Here is an 18,868-nt window from a genome sequence, read left to right as displayed (position 1 = left end):
GGATATACCCTCAATACAATAAAGGTCACATATGAAAATCCTATAGCTAACATTACATTAAGTGGGAAGAAACGACTTTCTCCCTACAATCAGCAACAAAGAAAGTATGTCTGTTTTCATCACTTCTACATAATATTGTACTAGAAATCCTAGCAATGCAATCAAGCAAAAATAAATAAATAAAAGGCAGACATATTAGAAAGGAAGAATACAAAATTGTTTTTATCCAGGGGCTACCTGATAGGCTATGCAGATAACTCTACATAGAAAAATCTACTAAAAAGGTTGCAGAAGCAAAGTCATATACAAAAATCAGTGGTATTTCTACATACCAGCAATGACCAATTAGAAATTGTAAAGTTTTAAAAAGAATACCATTTATAACAGCATCAAAAAATAGGAAATGATTAGAGATAAATCTGAAAAAAGTTATGCAAGACTTGTACAGTGAAAAATTAAATACCGTATTTTTCGCTCCATAAGACACACTTTTTTCCCCCAAAAGTGGAGGGGAAAATGCCTGTGCATCTTATGGAGCAAAAAATACAGTATTTTATTAAATATTTTAACACACCATTTGGTTCAGAATATTTTTTTCTTATTTCCTCCTTAAAACCCTAGGTGTGTCTTATGGTCAGGTGCGTCTTATGAAGCAAAATATATGGTAAATGGATATACTATGTTTATGAGTTAGAAAACTCAATATTAGTAAGATGTCAATTCTCATCAAACTGATCTATAAATTTGACATGATCCTACTCCAAATCTCAGTAAGGCTTTATGCATAAGTTATAAATCTGGTTCTGAAATTTATACAGAAATATAAGGAACCTAAAATAGCCAGTCCCCCCCAAAAGGCATAAAGTTTGAATACCTATACTACCTCATTTTAAGACATTATAAAAGATACAGTAATCAAAGCAGTTGTGGGATTAAAACAGGCAAAAAAGATCAAGGACACAGAAGAGTCCAGAAATGAACCACACATAGTCAATTTTTTAAACAAAAGGTACTAATAGGGAAAACATAATTTTTTTTCCTTTTTTTTTTTTTTTTGTGATTTTCTTTTTTTTATTTTATTTTATTTATTAATTTTTAGAGAGAGAGGAGAGAGAGAGAGAGAAGGGGAGGGAGGAGCAGGAAGCATCAACTCCCATATGTGTCTTGACCAGGCAAGCCCAAGGTTTCGAACCGGCAACCTCAGTGTTCCAGGTTGACGCTTTATCCCACTGCGCCACCACAGGTCAGGCCAAAAACATAATTTTTTTTAACAAATGGTACTGAAACAAACAAGTGAAGAATTATATGACCAAAAAAAATGAACCTTGACCCTTACCATGCAACACAAATATTAACTTGGAATGGATCACCGACCTAAACTAAACAGAGAATAAAATCTTAGTGAAGTTGGGTTTGGCAAATATTTCTTAAAAGGACACAAAAACTATTTTAAAAATCAATAAATTTACTTCATCAATTTAAAAACTTGCTCTTCAAAAGACAGTACTACAAAAATAAAAAGGACAAGCCACAGCCTCGGAAAAAAATATCTGCAAGACTTTTTTTTTTTTTTTGTATTTTTATGAAGCTGGAAACGGGGAGAGACAGTCAGACAGACTCCCGCATGCGCCCCACCGGGATCCATCGCCCACCAGGGGCGACGCTCTGCCCACCAGGGGGCGATGCTCTGCCGTGACCAGAGCCACTCTAGCGCCTGGGGCAGAGGCCAAGGAGCCATCCCCAGTGCCCGGGCCATCTTTGCTCCAATGGAGCCTTGGCTGCAGGAGGGGAAGAGAGAAGACTTTTTTATAAAATATATTTTATTGATTTTAGAGAGAAAGGAATAGGGAGAGAGAAACAGGAACACTGATCAGGTGTTCCTGTATGTGCCCTGACCAGGGATTGAACCACCAACCGCTGCATTTTAGGACAATACTCTAACCCACTGAGTCATTGGCTAGGGCACAAAACTTTTTTCTGACAAAAGACATATATGGAATATAGACAGGACTCTTACAACTAAATAATGAGACAGCTCAATTTTTTTAATTGGCAAAACATCTGATATTTCATCTAAGAATTTACATAGATAACAAACACATGAAAAGATGATCAGCATCATTAGTTATTAAGAAAATGTAGTCCTGGCCAGTTGGCTCAGTAGATAGAGCGTCGGCCTGGTATGTGGACGTCCCAGGTTCAATTCCTGGTCACGGCACACATGAGAAGCGATCATCTGCTTCTCTTCCCCTTCTCTCTTTCTCTCCCAATTCTCTCTCTCTCTTCTCCTCTTGCAGCCAGTGGCAAGACTGGTTCCAGTGCTGATCCCAGGGACTGAGGATAGCTCGGTTCATTCAAGCATCAGCCCCAGACATGGGTTGCCAGGTGGAACAGGTGAGGGCACCTGCAGAAGTCTGTCTGTCTCCCCTCCTCTCACTTAAAAAAGATAAAAATAAAAAATGTAAATTTAAACCATAACAAATTTTAAAAGACTGACCATAACAAGTGTTGACAATCATGTGAAGAAACTATAACATTCTTACATTGCTGGTGAAAAATGATATTATCAACTTTGGAAAATAATTTCCTAATTTTTAGAAGTTTTCTTTCTTTAAAGAAATATTTTAAGGAATTTAATATATAAAGGAATACTAACATTATTATAAACATCAGTAAATAAATTAAAATAAGAAATTCTTGTTTCCTTTCTCTCTCTTAGCACTGTTTTGTAGTCTTTGCTATAAGTAGCTTTATAAAAAGTTAAACATGCCTGACCAGGCTATGGCCCAGTGGATAGAGCATCAGACTGGGATGCAGAGGACCCAGGTTCGAGACCCCAAGGTCACCAGCTTGAGCCCAGGCTTATCTGGTTTGAGCAAAGCTCGCCAGCTTGGACCCAAGGTCGCTGGCTCAAGCAAAGGGTCACTCAGTCTGCTGTAGTCCCCCAGTCAACGGACATATGAGAAAGCAATCAATGAACAACTAAAGGAGGCGCAACACGCAATGAAAAACTAATGATTGATGCTTCTCATCTCTCTCTGTTCCTGTCTGTCCCTATCGATCCCTCTCTCTGACTCTCTCTCTCTGTCTCTGTAAAGAAAATAAAAAATAAAAAAATAAAAAGTTAAACATAATCCTACCTCACAAACTAGCCATTCTACTCCTAGCTATTTATACAAAAGAAATAAAAGCATTTCAATGCAGATGTTTACATACATATTTTATAAGCAGCTTTATTTATAAATAGCCAAAACTTTGAGACATTAAACATCCATTGTGGTTGCTTTAAAATATGTCCACAAATTCTTTGACACTACCCTTTTAAAAATGGAACCTGATTCTTCACCCCTTGAGACTGGGCTGGTCTTACTGACTTCCTTCTAACAAATATTAATATAGAAGATGTGGCAGTGAATGACTTTTTTTTTTAATACTTTTTTCTTAGACAGGAAGGCAGACAGAGGGTGTGACACATCAATTTGTAGCCGCTTTCACATTCGTTGTACATTCACTGCTCTGAGAGAGGGAGTAGAAAGAGTGAGAAGCATCTCATAGTTGCTTTCGCTTCAGTTGTACATTGAGCTTTCCATATGTGCCCTGACTGGGGACTGCCAGGGTTCCCTTGCTCAAGCCAGCAACCTCATGATGACAAGCCTGTGCTCAAACCCAGCCAGGGACACCTCAGTGTTCTGGTTCTGGGTCAATGCTTACCCACAGTCCCACCACCAGTCAGCTGACAATGACTGACTTCTAAGACTAGGTTATAAAAAGTACTGCAGCTTTCTCCTCACCCTTGCTCTTGGAACACTTATCTTGGGAGTAACCAGATTCCATGAACAAAAGACACTCAAGCAGCCCCATGAAGAAGCCCTTTGGTGAAAAACAGACCTAGAGCCAACAGCCATGTACAACAGCCCTATCTTGGAATTTGATCCTCCAATCCCAGAGAAACTTTCAAATAAAATGCTATCCCGAACTAACATCTGAATAAGTAATTTCATAAAAGATTCTGAGCCTCTCTAAAAATCCCAGGCCCAGAAAATGTGAACTAATAAATATTGTTTGTTTCAAGTTGCTATGTTTTGGGAATATCTGTTAAAAGCAATATGTAACTAAAACAGCCATCAATAGGTGACGAGATAAACAAGTGGTGATACATCCATACAATGCAAGACTATCAAGCAATAAAAAAGTGAAGGATTAATATACACAATAACATAATTGAGTCTCAAAATACATAATTACACTAAAAAATATTGGCCCTGGCTGGTTAGTTCGATGGTAGAGCGTCAACCCAGTGTCTGGATGTCCCAAGTTCAATTCCCAGTCAGGGCACACAGAAGTACCCATCTGCTTCTCTACCCTTCCCCTTCTCGCTTCTCTCTCTCTCTCTCTCTCTCTCTCCCTTCTGCAGCCATGGCTTGTTTGGAGTGAGTTGGCACCAGGTGCTGAGGATGGCTCCATAGCCTCCACCTCAGGAGCTAAGAAGAGCTCAGTTGCTGAGTAATGAAGTAACACCCCAGATGGGCAGACATCGCCCAGTAGGGGGCTTGCCGGGTGGACCTCTTTCAGAGTGCATGCGGGAGTCTTGTCTCTGCCTCCCCTCCTCTCACTGAATTAAAAAAAAAAATAGACAAAAAAGATCTCATTTAAATAATTAGTCTTAAAAATGCAAAGCAATCAGGCCCTGGCCGGTTGGCTCAGTGATAGAGCGTCGGCCTGGCGTGCAGGAGTTCCGGGTTTGATTCCTGGCCAGGCCACACAGGAAAAGCGCCCATCTGCTTCTCCACCCCTCCCCCTCTCCTTTCTCTCTCTGTCTCTCTCTTCCCCTCCCGCAGCCAAGGCTCCATTGGAGCAAAGTTGGCCCGGGCGCTGAGGATGGCTCCATGGCCTCTGCCTCAGGCACTAGAATGGCCCTGGTTGCAACAGAGCAACACCCCAGATGGGCAGAGCATCGTCCCCTGGTGGGCATGCCAGGTGGATCCTGGTCAGGCGCATGCGGGAGTCTGTCTGACTGCCTCCCCATTTCCAACTTCAGAAAAATACAAAAAAAAAAATGCAAAGCAATCAATAATGACAGAAAGCAATGATAACAAAACGATACAACTTTCACCATGGCATTGCCATTTAAATCACTCAAAACTATTATAGTCAACAATTTGTGTCATCACTTCTTTGACCTGTACCCAATGTCAAATATTTCATCTTTCTTTGCTCTTATTTTTCACAATTTTCACTATTAATCAGCTTTTATTTCTCATATTTGGCCTACTTAACTAGGTATAGATGGTTATTTTCTTAATATTAAAATCATTTGTATGAGGTATTCCTATTAGAACATAATGAATTGGCCCTGGCCAGTGGCTCAGTGGTAGAGTATATGCCAGTGTATGGACATTCCAGGTTCAATTCCCGGTCAAGGCACACAGGAGAAGCAACCACCTGCTTCTCCACTCATCTCTTTCCCCCTTTTCTCCCTCTTTCCCTCCCACAGCCAGTGGCTTGATTGGTTCAAGCATGGCCCTGGGTGCTGAGGATAGCTCAGCTGGATTAAGCACATCAGTCTCAGGTGCTAAAAATATCTCGGTACTTGAGCATCAGCCCAAGAGGCGGTTGCCAGGTGGATCCCGGTCAGGGCGCATGTGGAAGTCTGCCTCACTACCCTCCTCTCACTTAAAAAAAAAAGTATAATGGATTTTGTTACTTTTTTGGCTGTTACTTCTTGTTACTATTTATTACCTACTTTGTATGTTATTTTGCCTGACTCCTGAAAAAATTTCATTATGTTTTATACTTTTATTTATTTTTTTTAAAGGTTTTATTTATTCATTTTAGAGAAGGGGGAGGGGGGAGGAGCAGGAAGCATCAACTTCCACATGTGCCTTGCCTGGGCAAGCCCAGGGTTTCGAACCGGCGACCTCAGCGTTCCAGGTCGACGCTTTATCCACTGCGCCACCACAGGTCAGGCTGTTTTATACTTTTAATTATTTTAAAATTGTATTTCTAAAGGTGAAATTAAATGCACATAATTAAATCATTTATACAGGACTGTAGGCCTTTGATTCTCTGATCATACCTATGAGTAAAATTTATTAAACTGACTGAAATGAATTAATTTTCCCATTTTATTTACTAAATGCTTAATTTTATAATCTTTCAATATAATTTATTTTAAAACATTTTATGAATGCAGGAAATTAAACATAATCAATCCTGAACCTTAAGACATATACTATTTCATGGCCTATTTAAACAGAGTTGTTTTTTACTGATTGTTTGTTTTCCTACCATAATGGTCAACTTTTTCATTAAGTAGTACAGAAACTTGTCACGTTCAGAAGAAAAATACAACAGTCCAAAATTTGTTTCTTCAACTTGCATATCTTTATAAATAAAAATTATTAAATTAAGCAATGGTAAAAGCAAATCATACAGGACTTCAATACAAAAATTCCATTTCATAGAGAAAAAGTTTTATATTCTAAACTTCTGCAAAATAATAAAAAAAATTTATAAACTTAATTACAGTATCATGTTAAGAAGCTAGTTATAAGGTTACCTAATTAAGAGTTGGAGCCAGAATGCCTCATATAATTGCAAAATAGCCCAATATACCAGCCTGCAAGAAAAATTTCAGAATTTTGTAATTATACAAAGAAGCAAAGGAAATACAACAGGTGTCAGATTTGAATAAAAATATTAATAGATGCATTCTATGGTATGCCAGGTAAACAGAAATAATCATTAACCTAGAAGACAACTGTATGAACGTTTTCATTGCTGTGATGATTCTACATGTTAATAACTTCAACAGAAATAATTAAAAATGTTTAATAATTAGTTTAGAAGAGCACTGATTGTTTTGCAAAGTACCAATAAAATTACTAGGGATAAAATACTCAAAATGTTATCAGAAAACTTGAAGCCTGACCAGGTTGTGGTGCAGTGAATAGAACACTAACCTGGGACACTAAGGACCCAGGTTCGAAACCCCAAGGTCACCAGCTTGAACATGCTCATCCAGCTTGAGCACAGGCTTGCTGGCTTGAACATGGGATCATAGACATGACCCCACGGTTGTGCTAGCTTGATCCCAAAGGTCACTGGCTTGAAGCCTAAAGCCACTGGCTTGAGCCCAAGGTCTTTGGCTTGGCTGGAGCCCCCTGCTCAAGGCACATATGAGACAGCAATCATTGAAAAGTTGAAGTGCCAAAACTAGTTGATGCTTCTCATCTCTCTTCCTTCCTGTCTGTCTCTCTCTATCCCTGTCTCTCGCTCACTCACTTAAAAAAAAAGAGAGAAAAGTTTAAAACAAAAAGATATTATAAAAACACTAATTTTTCATATTGATAGTTGAGTCACAATAATAGCAAGATATAACATTTATATTAAGAATTCACTTGGGAGCCCTGGCCGTTGGCTCAGCAGTAGAGCGTCAGCCCAGCATGTAGAAGTCCCAGGTTCAATTCCAGTCAGGGCACACAGGAGAAGCTCCCATCTGCTTCTCCAATCCTCCCCACTCCTCCTTCTCTCTCTCTCCTCTCTTTCTCTCTCGCCCGCCTCCTGTAGCCATGGCTTGAATTGTTTGAGCAAGTTGACTCCTGGTGCTGAGGATGACTCCATGGCCTTGCCTCAGTAACTAAAATAGCTTGGATGCTGAGCAACAGAAGGGCATCAGATGGGACAGAGCACTGCCTGGTAGGGGGTTGGGGTGTATGTGGGAATCTGTCTCTCTGCCTCCCTTGGGGGGGGGGGGAGGAGGAGGAGGAGGAGGAGGAGGAGGAGGAGGAGAATAATAATTCATTTGGAAAACTATGAAGATCTACTAGTACATTATTTCACAAAATATCTCAAATGTAAAAGTTTGCATGTAGATATGAATTCCATATTAAATGTTATAAAAATGATGCATGAATCAAAAAAATTTTCAAAACATTAAGCTTCATCTATTTTCAGCTTTTTATAAAGAAATGATATGAGAATACCACCCTGCTGTTTCATTCTTGTCCAAAGGAAGAATTTTGCCTAAATTTATAAATTAAAAGAAGAATTCAAAAGTTTAGGAGGAACAATTTTCAACATTAAAATTTGTTCAATGCCAGTTACTGGCTTTGAAAGATGCCTTATTTAACTAGTGGTCTTTTTTATAGATTTATTACATTCAATATGTAAAATCTTCCCTAACGTGTTTATTTTAACATAATCTATAAAAATAAATAATTTATTATTTTTTAAAATTTCTTTTTAACAAAAATTTTATTTATTGATTTTACAGAAGTAGAGAGAACAGGAAATATCAAATCATAATTGCTTCACTTTATTTGTTCACTGATTGTTTGTCGTATATGCCTTGATGAGGCAAACCCAGAGTTTTGAACCAGCAACCTCAGCATTCCAGGTCAACACTTGAACCACTGAGCCACCACAGGCCAGGCTGATTTATTAAATATTAATTAAATTAATTATTTTAACTTAATTACATTAAAAAATATACATTTTCCCCAACTCCCAGATAGGACATAACACCCACATGCCCCCCCCCAGTCTCCCTCAAGTGTCCAATACAAACAGACCATCAGTTTCTATCTGTGCTATGAGATGACAACAGTTGGGAAACACTAAACTACTGTATTCTCGCTACCTACAACCATTTGTTGAATAAATGGGAGAATAGATAAAATAAAGAAAATCATTCACACACACACACACAAAAGTCACACATTTTCAGAGAATTTATGCAGTAATTCACCTTTAAAGTTTCATTCAGTAAAAATAGTAATATTCCAACTTTCTTATACCAACAATCAAATTAGAATCCAAAAGAGTTAACCATCAGTGAGGTTACAGAAATTATGCTCCAGAAAAACAAGTCAGTATTTAAATCAACTCTAGGACTTAGTAAAGTGTGGCATACATGACCTGCTCTGGAAAAGGCATGAATTGGCATCTTATAAATACATAAGAATTAAAGAGTAACCCTAGGAAGTTTGGATTAAATAAGAAACAGTATTATCCATTTTTATAAAAGAAATAAATCACAAAAGAATCCAAATAATTTATTTTTTAAGTGACTAGATAACCTAATCCCCTACTATAGGTTTACAAGCACCATCCTCAAGGGGAGGCTATTTGGCTTAGCCCTGCCAAGTCCCAGATTCCTCTTCCCATTGGGGTCAGTTCCAGGGGTGGGGGGCAGGGAGAGGGTGTTAGAGCTAGACATTCAAAGTCTGAATTCCTTGAAGGCTATTGTCAGGGACCTGGACAAAACGCATCGATCCCTCCTGTGGGTTGGGCCACATTAGCTCCAGTGGGAGAATCTCTAAATCTGCCCCCCTGAGACCAGTGGCTCCTCAGTTGAAAGTATTCCTGTAGAGGGGGCTGTCGGCCCCACCAGCCTGAACCTGTGGCTCAGGAAGTAGAGTTGAAGTCTCCAGTAGTGACTGAGAGATCACTGAGTGCCTGACCATGTGATCCCTAAGTAGGGGACCCACTACCCTTGTCCTCCCAACCCAAGATGCCCTGCCCTGCCAAACTCAAAGCCTCTGAAAGGGGCTGTGAGGCAAGGCCAGTCTAAGCCTACTCTACAATCTTTCTGAAGGGAGATGGAGCAGCTGACAGATGGAAGTGGACCTCAAGAAGCTTAAGCCCTTCTACAGACCTACCCTCAGCTATAAGTAAGAGGATGTTAAACCCTTATACACAGATTGACCCCTCCAATACATACCCAGGCACAGTAAATGCAGCCACAGAACAGTGAACAGAGTGGTAGCTCCAGATAGGGAGCCTACAGCAGGTTAAAAACAACATCTGACCTCAACCCATACCTGAACCCTGCCCATGTAGACCCTGAAACAACACCAGAGCTAGACTCAGTTAGCCACACAGTGGCATAACCAAAGGGACAGTCCAGCTGACACCAGACCCTGCTGGAACAACTCAGGCCCAGGGGTAGCCACTGCACAGCATCTCATACACAATGATCAAGGTTGACTCTTAGAGCCAGCCAGCCTGAGGGGTTAACTATATCCATGAAAGGTCAAAAGCATCCAAGATTCACATACAATAGGAGGTGCATTTAAGCCACAAGAATCATTTCCTACAGCAAGGAGCTCAGGTGATCTGGAGGTATGTACAACTGAGTCCAACAAGACACCATCACCATCAAGACAGCATAACAAGTACCGGAGTCATAAAGGGCAACTTAATACACAGACAAAATGGGAAAACAAAAAAATTTAGCCAAATGAATCAAGAGAAATCCCCAGAAAAAAAATTAAATGAAATGGAAGCAACCAAACTATCAGATGCAAAGTTTAAAACAATAGCTTTAAGGATGCTCAACATTCTTAAGGGAAAAATGGTGAGAACTTAACGAGATAATAAGCATTGAAAAGGATACAGAAACTATAAAAAGAACCAGTCAGAAATAATGAATATAATATCTGTAATGAAGAACACACAAGAAGGAATACATAGCAGGCTAGATGCGGTAGAATGGGTTTCCAAACTATGGGCCCGCGGGCTGCATACAGCCCCCTGAGGAGATTTATCCGGCCCCCGCCGCACTTCCGGAAGGGGCACCTCTTTCATTGGTGGTCAGTGAGAGGAGCACGGGATGCAAAGTGCGGCATTGCTCACATTACAGTACTACTTCCGGTGACGCGGGACGCACGCCTCACGGCTCCAGAAGCACATCATATCACTTGTTACAGCTAACAGTGACAAATATGGAACCGGACATTGACCATCTCATTAGCCAAAAGCAGGCCCATAGTTCCCATTGAAATACTGGTCAGTTTGTTGATTTAAATTTACTTGTTCTTTATTTTAAATATTGTATTTGTTCCCGTTTTGTTTTTTTACTTTAAAATAAGATATGTGCAATGTGCATAGGGATTTGTTCATAGTTGTTTTTTTTTATAGTCCGGCCCTCCAATGGTCTGAGGGACAGTGAACTGGCCCCCTGTGTAAAAAGTTTGGGGACTCCTGCAGTAGAGGATCAAACTGGTGATTTACAGAACAAAGTAACAGTAAGCACACAAAAGAGCAGTGAAAAGAGAATTAAGAAGGCTGAGGAAAGTCTAAGAAATCTCTGAGACATCAAGTAACACAACATCCACCTCATAGGGGGTGCCTGAAAAGAACAAACAAGGGACAGAGAACCTGCTTTAAGAAATTATAGCTGAAAACTTCCCTAACCTGGTAAAGGAAAAAGTTACACAAGTTCAGGAAACAAAGTCCCAATCAAGATGAACCTAAAGAGGCCTGCACCAAGGCACATCAAAATTAAAATACCAAGGCCCTGGCCTGTTGGCTCAGTGGCAGAGCATCATCCCAATGTGTGGATATCCCAGATTCAATTCCCAGTCAGGGCACACAGGAAAAGTGTCCATCTGCTTCTTTACCCCTTCCCCTCTTGCTTCTCTTTCTCTCTCCACCCCTCTCTCACCCCCTCCTGCAGCCATGACTCAGTTGGAGCGAGTTGGTGCGAGGTGCTGAGGATGGCTCCATGGCCTCTGTTTCAGGTGCTAAGAAGAGCTCTGTTACTGATCAACAGAGCAATGCCCCAGATAGGCAGAGCATCACCCCTAGTGTGCTTGCTGGGTGGATCCAGGTCAGGGCACATGTGGAAGTCTGTCTCTCTGATTCCTCTCCTCTCACTGAATTATTTTTTAAAAATTAAAATGTCAAAGATTAAAACGCCAACAGAAGGAGAATCTTAAAATTTGCAAGAGAAAATGAATTAATTACCTACAAAGGAGCCCCCATAAGTCTGTCAGCTGATTTCTCAACAGAAACACTTCAGTACAGAAGGAATTGGCATGAAATATTCAAAGTGATGAAAAGCAATGACCTACAACCAAGACAATTCTATCCAACAAGACTATCATTTAAAATTGAAGGAGAGGCCCTGGCCGGTTGGCTCGGCAGTAGAGCGTCGGCCTGGCATGCAGGAGTCCCAGGTTCAATTCCCGGCCAGGGCACACAGGAGAGGCGCCCATTTGCTTCTCCAACCCTCCCCCTCTCCTTCCTCTCTGTCTCTCTCTTCCCCTCCCGCAGCGAGGCTCCGTTGGAGCAAAGATGGCCCGGGCGCTGGGGATGGCTCTGTGGCCTCTGCCTCAGGCACTAGAATGGCTCTGGATGCAACAGAGCGACGCCCCAGAGGGGCAAAGCATCGCCCCCTGGTAGGCATGCTGGGTGGATCCCGGTCGGGCGCATGCAGGAGTCTGTCTGACTGCCTCCCCGTTTCCAGCTTCGGAAAAATGAAAAAAATAAAAAAATAAAAAATTAAAAAATTAAAATTGAAGGAGAAATAAAAAGCTTCCCAGACCAAAAAAAAAAAACCACTAAAGGAATTCATTACCACTAAACCAGTACTCCAAGAAATGTTAAAGAGCCTGCTTTAAGAGGAAACAAAAAAAGAAATCAAGAGAGAGGATTATAGGTATAAAAAATAAAATGGCAATAAATAAGTACATATCAATAATAACCTTAAATGTAAATGGATTAAATACTCCAATCAAAAGACATACGGAAGCTGCATGGATAAGAAAACATGACCCATTTATATGCTGCCCATCTCAGAACAAAAGACACACACAGACTAAAAGTGAAGGGATGGAAAAAAATATTCTATGCAAATGAGAATGAAAAAAGAGCTGGGGTAGCAACACTTATATCTAACAAAATATAGTAGTCCTTAAAACAAAGGCTATAGTAAGAGACAAAGAAGGACACCACATGATGGAGGAAGCAATCCAACAAGAGGATATAACTATTGTAAACATTTATGTACTCACTGTAACAGCACCTAAATATGTAAAGCAGATCTTGATGGAGGTCAAGAAAGAGACTAAAAGCAATACCGTCATAGTAAGGGATTTTAACATCACATTGACATCAATGGATAGATTTTCCAAACAGAAAATTAACAAGGAAATAGTGGCCTTAAATGACATACTAGATCAGCTGGATTTAATGATAACTGCTTTTTGACCCAGCAATTCCACATCTGAGAATATATCCTAAGAATCCCAGAACACTAATTTGAAAGAATATATGCAACCCTGTGTTCACTACAGCAATATTTAGAAAAGCCAAGAGCTGGAAGTAGCCCAAGTGTACATCAATGCATGACTGGATAAAAAAATTGCAGTACATTTATACCAGGGGTCGGGAACCTATGGCTCACGAGCCAGATGTGGCTCTTTTGATGGCAGCATCTGGCTCACAGACAAATCTTTAATAAAAATAATAATAACATTAAAAATATAAAACATTCTCATGTATTACAATCCATTCATTTCCTACTGCTCATGTTCATGGTTGCGGGTGGCTGGAGCCAATCACAGCTGTCCTCCGGGACACCACCAAATTTTTACTGGATAATGCATAACGTACATGGGATTGTATGACTCTCATGGAATTACATTTTAAAATATGTGGCATTCATAGCTATCTCAGTCAAAAAGGTTCCTGACCCCTGATTTATACAATGGAATACCACGTAGCTGTAAAAAGGGGGAAAAATCTGACCTTCTGCAACAGCATGGATGGACTTTGAGATTTATGTGCTATATGAAATAATCCAGTCAGAGAAATACAAATACCTATGATCTTACTCATTTGTAGAATCTAATGAATACAATAAAATGATAAAAATAGAGACAGAGGCACGGACACATGAAACAGAGGGAGCAGGGTGACAGGACTAGATGAAAGAAGGTAAGGGATTAGCCAGAAGACATACATATATATTATACATAACACAGAGATACAGACAACAGGGTGGCAATAGCCAGAGTGGAAGGAGGGGGAGGAGGGCAAAGACAGAGGAAATGGGGGTGGGAAGACACTTTGCTTGGGGCAGAGGGTGCACAATGTGATGGTGTTATATTGAGTTGTACACTTGAAATCTGTATGGTTTGGCAAACCATGTCATCCCAATAAATTTTTTAAAATAAATTTTTAAGAAGTTGACCTTAGGAAAAAAGGAAATACAGAGATGAAGATCTAGAGAGAAAACAATCAATCATCATATAGGCAAACAACTTTAAAGTCATTACAGTGGTACCCTGAAATACGAACAAACCAACATATAAATTTTAAGATACGAGCTGCGACTGGGTCCGTATTTTTGTTGGAGATCACGAGCTAAATTCCAAGATACGAGTCATGATTCAGGAAGCTGCCGCTAGTTGGTGCGTTGGCGCACGGGTCCAGTATCGGCAGTTTGATATGCGAGTTGACTGACTTACGAGCTCAGTTACAGAACAAATTAAATTCATATCTCAAAGTACCACTGTATTTCATCAATAACTGGGAAGACTGGGTTCATGATTTGTTCATATCTATATGATTGGATTTAAAAAAGAATTAGCCCTGTCTGGATAGCTTCTTTGGTTAGAGCATCTTCCCAAAAGCGAAGGTTGCCAGTTTGACACCCAGGAACAGATCAATGTTTCTCTTTCTCTCTCTCTTGCTCTCACTCTCTTTCTCTTTCTTTCTCCATTCCTCCCTCTGAAACCAATAAATAAATCCTTTTTTTAAATATATATATATTTTTATTTCATTTACTCATTTTAGAGAGAGGACACACAGAGAGAGAGAGAGAAGGGGGTAGGAGCAGGAAGCATCAACTCCCATATGTGCCTTGACTAGGCAAGCCCAGGGCTTTGAACCAGCAACCTCAGCATTCTAGATCGACGCTTTTATCCACTGTGCCACCACAAGTCAGGCCCAATAAATAAATCTTTAAATAAAATTTCTAATTTGTAAAAATAATGTATATAAATAAATAAGAATTAGAGGTTAAATTTCTGCTTTAAAAAATTACATTGTAGCCTGACCAGGCAGTGGTGCAGTGGGTAGAGTCTTGACCCAAGATTGAGACCCCAAGGTTGCCAGCTTGAGCACAGGCTCATCTGGCTTGAGCGTGGCCTCACCAGCTTGAGCACAGGGTCACTGGCTTGAGCATGGGATCATAAACATGACCCCATGGTCGCTGACTTGAGCCCAAAGGTCACTGGCTTAAAGCTCAAGGTCACTGGCTTAAGTCCAGGTTGCTGGCTTGAGCAAGGGGTCGCTGGCTCAGCTGGAGCCCACCCTCCACCCCTCAGTCAAAGGCACATATGAGAAAGCAGTCAATGAACAACTAAGGTGCCTCAATGAAGAACTGATGCTTCTTGTCTCTCTCCTTTCCTGTCACTATCTCTTGCTAAAAAAAAATAATTTTTTTTTCATTGTAGAAAATGCTACTAAAGTATATAACTAGGTTTTCCCCACATATAAAAGTACAAAAGAAGAGCAAGGTATTCTTTATATAAAACAATAAGACTGATGGGTTTGAAGAATGTATCAGAAACATATTATACAAAAGGTAATATAAAGAAAACATTTAACCTATTATGTTAATTCAAAATCAATATACTTTTTAACCAAAATATTAATGTACAGTATATATTTTTAAAAGTTGGAATCCAAAAGACTACTTGATTTCAAGAGAAATTAAATATACTATACACTGGCATCTAAGTTCACTGGAAGGCAGAAAGAGAACTAGTAAGAAATCGTTAAAAACAAATTAGTGAAAAATATTAAAGCTAAAACCATAAAGGGATAAATCATGATCTGGAATTTACAATGGATTTTTGCGTATGATCCCAAAGTCAGGAGCAACAGAAGAAAAAATAAATGACCTGAACTTAATCAAAATTAAAACTTTTGTGCATCAGAAGGCATTATTAAGAAAGTAAAAGACAAATTACAGAATGGAAGATAATACATGTCCAAATATATAAATATTACATAGCTAATTAAGGTTTAATATCCAGAGTATATAAAAAATTCAATTTAAAAAAATCTAATAGACTTCAATAGACAACAGCAACAATGATGGAAGAACATATATATATAAATGGCCAACAAGCACATAAAAAGGTGCTCAAAGTTTTTAAGAAAATGCAAATTAAAACCACAAAGAGAGGCCCTGGCCGGTTGGCTCAGCAGTAGAGCGTCGGCCTAGCGTGCGGAGGACCGGGGTTCGATTCCCGGCCAGGGCACACAGGAGAAGCGCCCATTTGCTTCTCCACCCCTCCGCCGCGCTTTCCTCTCTGTCTCTCTCTTCCCCTCCCGCAGCCAAGGCTCCATTGGAGCAGAGATGGCCCGGGCGCTGGGCATGGCTCTGTGGCCTCTGCCTCAGGCGCTAGAGTGGCTCTGGTCGCAATATGGCGATGCCCAGGATGGGCAGAGCATCACCCCCTGGGGGGCAGAGCACCGCCCCTGGTGGGCGTGCCGGGTGGATCCCGGTCGGGCGCATGCGGGTGTCTGTCTGACTGTCTCTCCCTGTTTCCAGCTTCAGAAAAATGAAAAAAAATAAATAAAAAAAATAAATAAATAAAATAAAACCACAAAGAGATACCACTTCATACCTACTAGGATGGATATAATCAGAAAAATAGAACATAGCAAATGTGGTGAAGGATGTGGAATATTGGAACACTCATACATTGCTGGTTGGAATGTATAACAGTGCAGCCTTTGTGGAAAATAATCTGACAGTTCCTCAAACCAATAAATATAGAATTACCACATGACCCACAATTTTACACCTAGATACATACTCAAAAGAATTGAAAGTAGAAACTGAAGCAGATATTTGTACATCCTAATTGTGGTACAGCTTAAATTTGAACTACAATTAAATATTATCAGATAACTTCAGCCTTAATATATGTTAACCAAAACTAATAAATAAGAAGAAAATCAAATTAACTAAGAATCAAAAATGAACAGATTTTATAAGGAATATAAGTGTTGACATTCTTGTTATAAATAGCAGCTAATAAATTCAAAACACAGAAAAAATAATTATATAACTGCCATATACGCTATGTTTTTTTAAATAAAAAAATTAATATGTATATAACTTATAAGGACTATATTTTCAGTAAACTTTTATTAAATTAAAAAAGAAATATCCAGGCCCTGGCCAGTTGGGTCCGTGGTAGAGCGTCGGCCTGGCATGCAGGAGTCCAGGGTTCAATTCCTGGCCAGGACACACAGGAGAAGCGCCCATCTGCCTCTCACCCCTCCCCTTCTCCTTCCTCTCTATCTCTCTGTTCCCCTCCCACAGCCAAGGCTCCATTGGAGCAAAGTTTGCCCAGGCGCTGAGGATGGCTCTGTGGCCTCTGCCTCAGGCGCTGGAACGGCTCTGATTGCGGCAGAGCAATGCCCCAGATGGGCAGGGTATCGCCCCCTGGTGGGCGTGCTGGGTGGATCCCGGTTGGGTGCATGCGGGAGTCTGTCTGACTGCCTCCCCATTTCTGGCTTCGGAAAAATACAAAAAAAAAAAAAAAATATCCAAAAGTACATGTATCTCTCATTACTGAAAGGGAAATGCCCTCAAATATTAAACACACATATAATAAATATTTGAAATAATACAGCAGTCTTTAATATAGGCAACTGACCAAACAAAGGGGATGTATTTGTAAGTTTCTTTAAAAAAAAAGTAAATTTAGAAAGACTTTTACTTCTCTTGTCTTGAAATGACTGCTTAAAAAGTTACAAAGGTACAAGTTAAAAAAATAACTTATGGGTGTGTACTTCCTTGATCAAGTTCAGATTTTAGAATGGAAAATAAAATGCATTCTTTTTCTCACACTCACACATTTTAGATACACCCAATGAAAAAGTTGTTGATAAATTCAGTCACTGAATTGCAAGTTAAGTAGTTTTACAGAATGCTGCCACCAAAAATAAAGTACTAAAACATGGCCATAGTAATACCTACTTACTGACACTTACTGTATGAAAATTTATCATTTCTTGAAGGCTGTCAGAGAACTTGGTCAAACTTGTCTGTGAGACAGAAACCATAAGAAAAAAACAAGTCATTTAAGAGCCATTAAAACAGGCCACAAAAATGTTACTTCAGCATTTCTCACAGAAAGATCAAGTCATATTGTAAACAATAACATTTATTTCTAAGGACAATCTCACTACTTCATGCATGCTCTACAGAGGTCAAGTCTATATGTTGTAACATAAAACCCTAGAATAGTCAAAAAATTAGTAATGTCCTATCATAGTATTATGCTAACAAATACAAATGGTATATTTATACCTAAAAGTAAAATTGAGTATATCAAGACTGTGCCCATGTAAGCATCTATAGATCAAATAATTACCAAACTATCCCCATTTCTTTACCTGTTATTATTCCTCATGAAAGAAATGTCATACCACATACTATAGCAAGAGGCCTAGGCTAACCTAGCATACATAGGTAGCTGACCAAAACTTTCCTATGCAGCCCCCCATACATACCCATACATACAGTTAGATACTCTTAGGTTCATGCTCTGCTTTCCTCTATAAAGCAGCTACTAGTAAGCAAGATTCTGCTTTTCCTGCTCAAAACATCTTGTAGATAGATGCTTCAGGTCACCTAGCAGTCAGTAAACTTGTATTTACGAATGCAAATAAACCATCAACATCTCAGTATTCAAGAAAACAGAATAATATAAGATAGCACCAAAAGGTGACAGCTTTTCTATTTCTAACTTCAAGGACCACTATAACTCTTCATAAGGCAAATGAATACATAATTGATTAATGTCTTGCCACATTTATCATTTTAAATAATTTTAAAATACTAACCTCAACTACAGCATCATTACTAGAATATTGTGCCAGGTCTCGAATCCCATTCATGAACTGTTTATTTGCAACACAAAAGGCTTTTCCGGTATCAATCATCACGATACAAAGCTTCACAAGCTGAAAAAAAAAATTAATTACATCAGATTGAAAATAATTTTACAAATCATTTAATGAAACAAGTAATTCATAGGAGAGTTGTAAC

The 18,868-nt window shown here is 39.4% G+C and overlaps 1 protein-coding gene across 3 annotated transcripts in view; it reads right to left on the bottom strand.

The window, feature by feature from the left end:
• The window catches only part of ACAP2 (ArfGAP with coiled-coil, ankyrin repeat and PH domains 2), a 206,237-nt gene that overhangs the window by 86,287 nt on the left and 101,082 nt on the right, over positions 1 to 18,868 (bottom strand). For all 3 annotated transcript variants that reach the window (XM_066240963.1, XM_066240965.1, XM_066240964.1), the window contains exons 3-4: positions 18,664 to 18,783; positions 17,809 to 17,862 (exon numbers count right to left, since the gene is read on the bottom strand). In XM_066240963.1, coding sequence (XP_066097060.1) covers positions 17,809 to 17,862; positions 18,664 to 18,783 — 174 coding nt within the window. The remainder of the gene's footprint in view (positions 1 to 17,808; positions 17,863 to 18,663; positions 18,784 to 18,868) is intronic.

This window comes from Saccopteryx bilineata, chromosome 8 (assembly GCF_036850765.1).
Source record: "Saccopteryx bilineata isolate mSacBil1 chromosome 8, mSacBil1_pri_phased_curated, whole genome shotgun sequence".
In the NCBI taxonomy this organism is placed as follows: Eukaryota; Metazoa; Chordata; class Mammalia; order Chiroptera; family Emballonuridae; genus Saccopteryx; species Saccopteryx bilineata.
The sequence above is the reverse complement of the archived record's forward strand: the minus strand, read 5'-3'. Positions and strand labels throughout refer to the sequence as shown.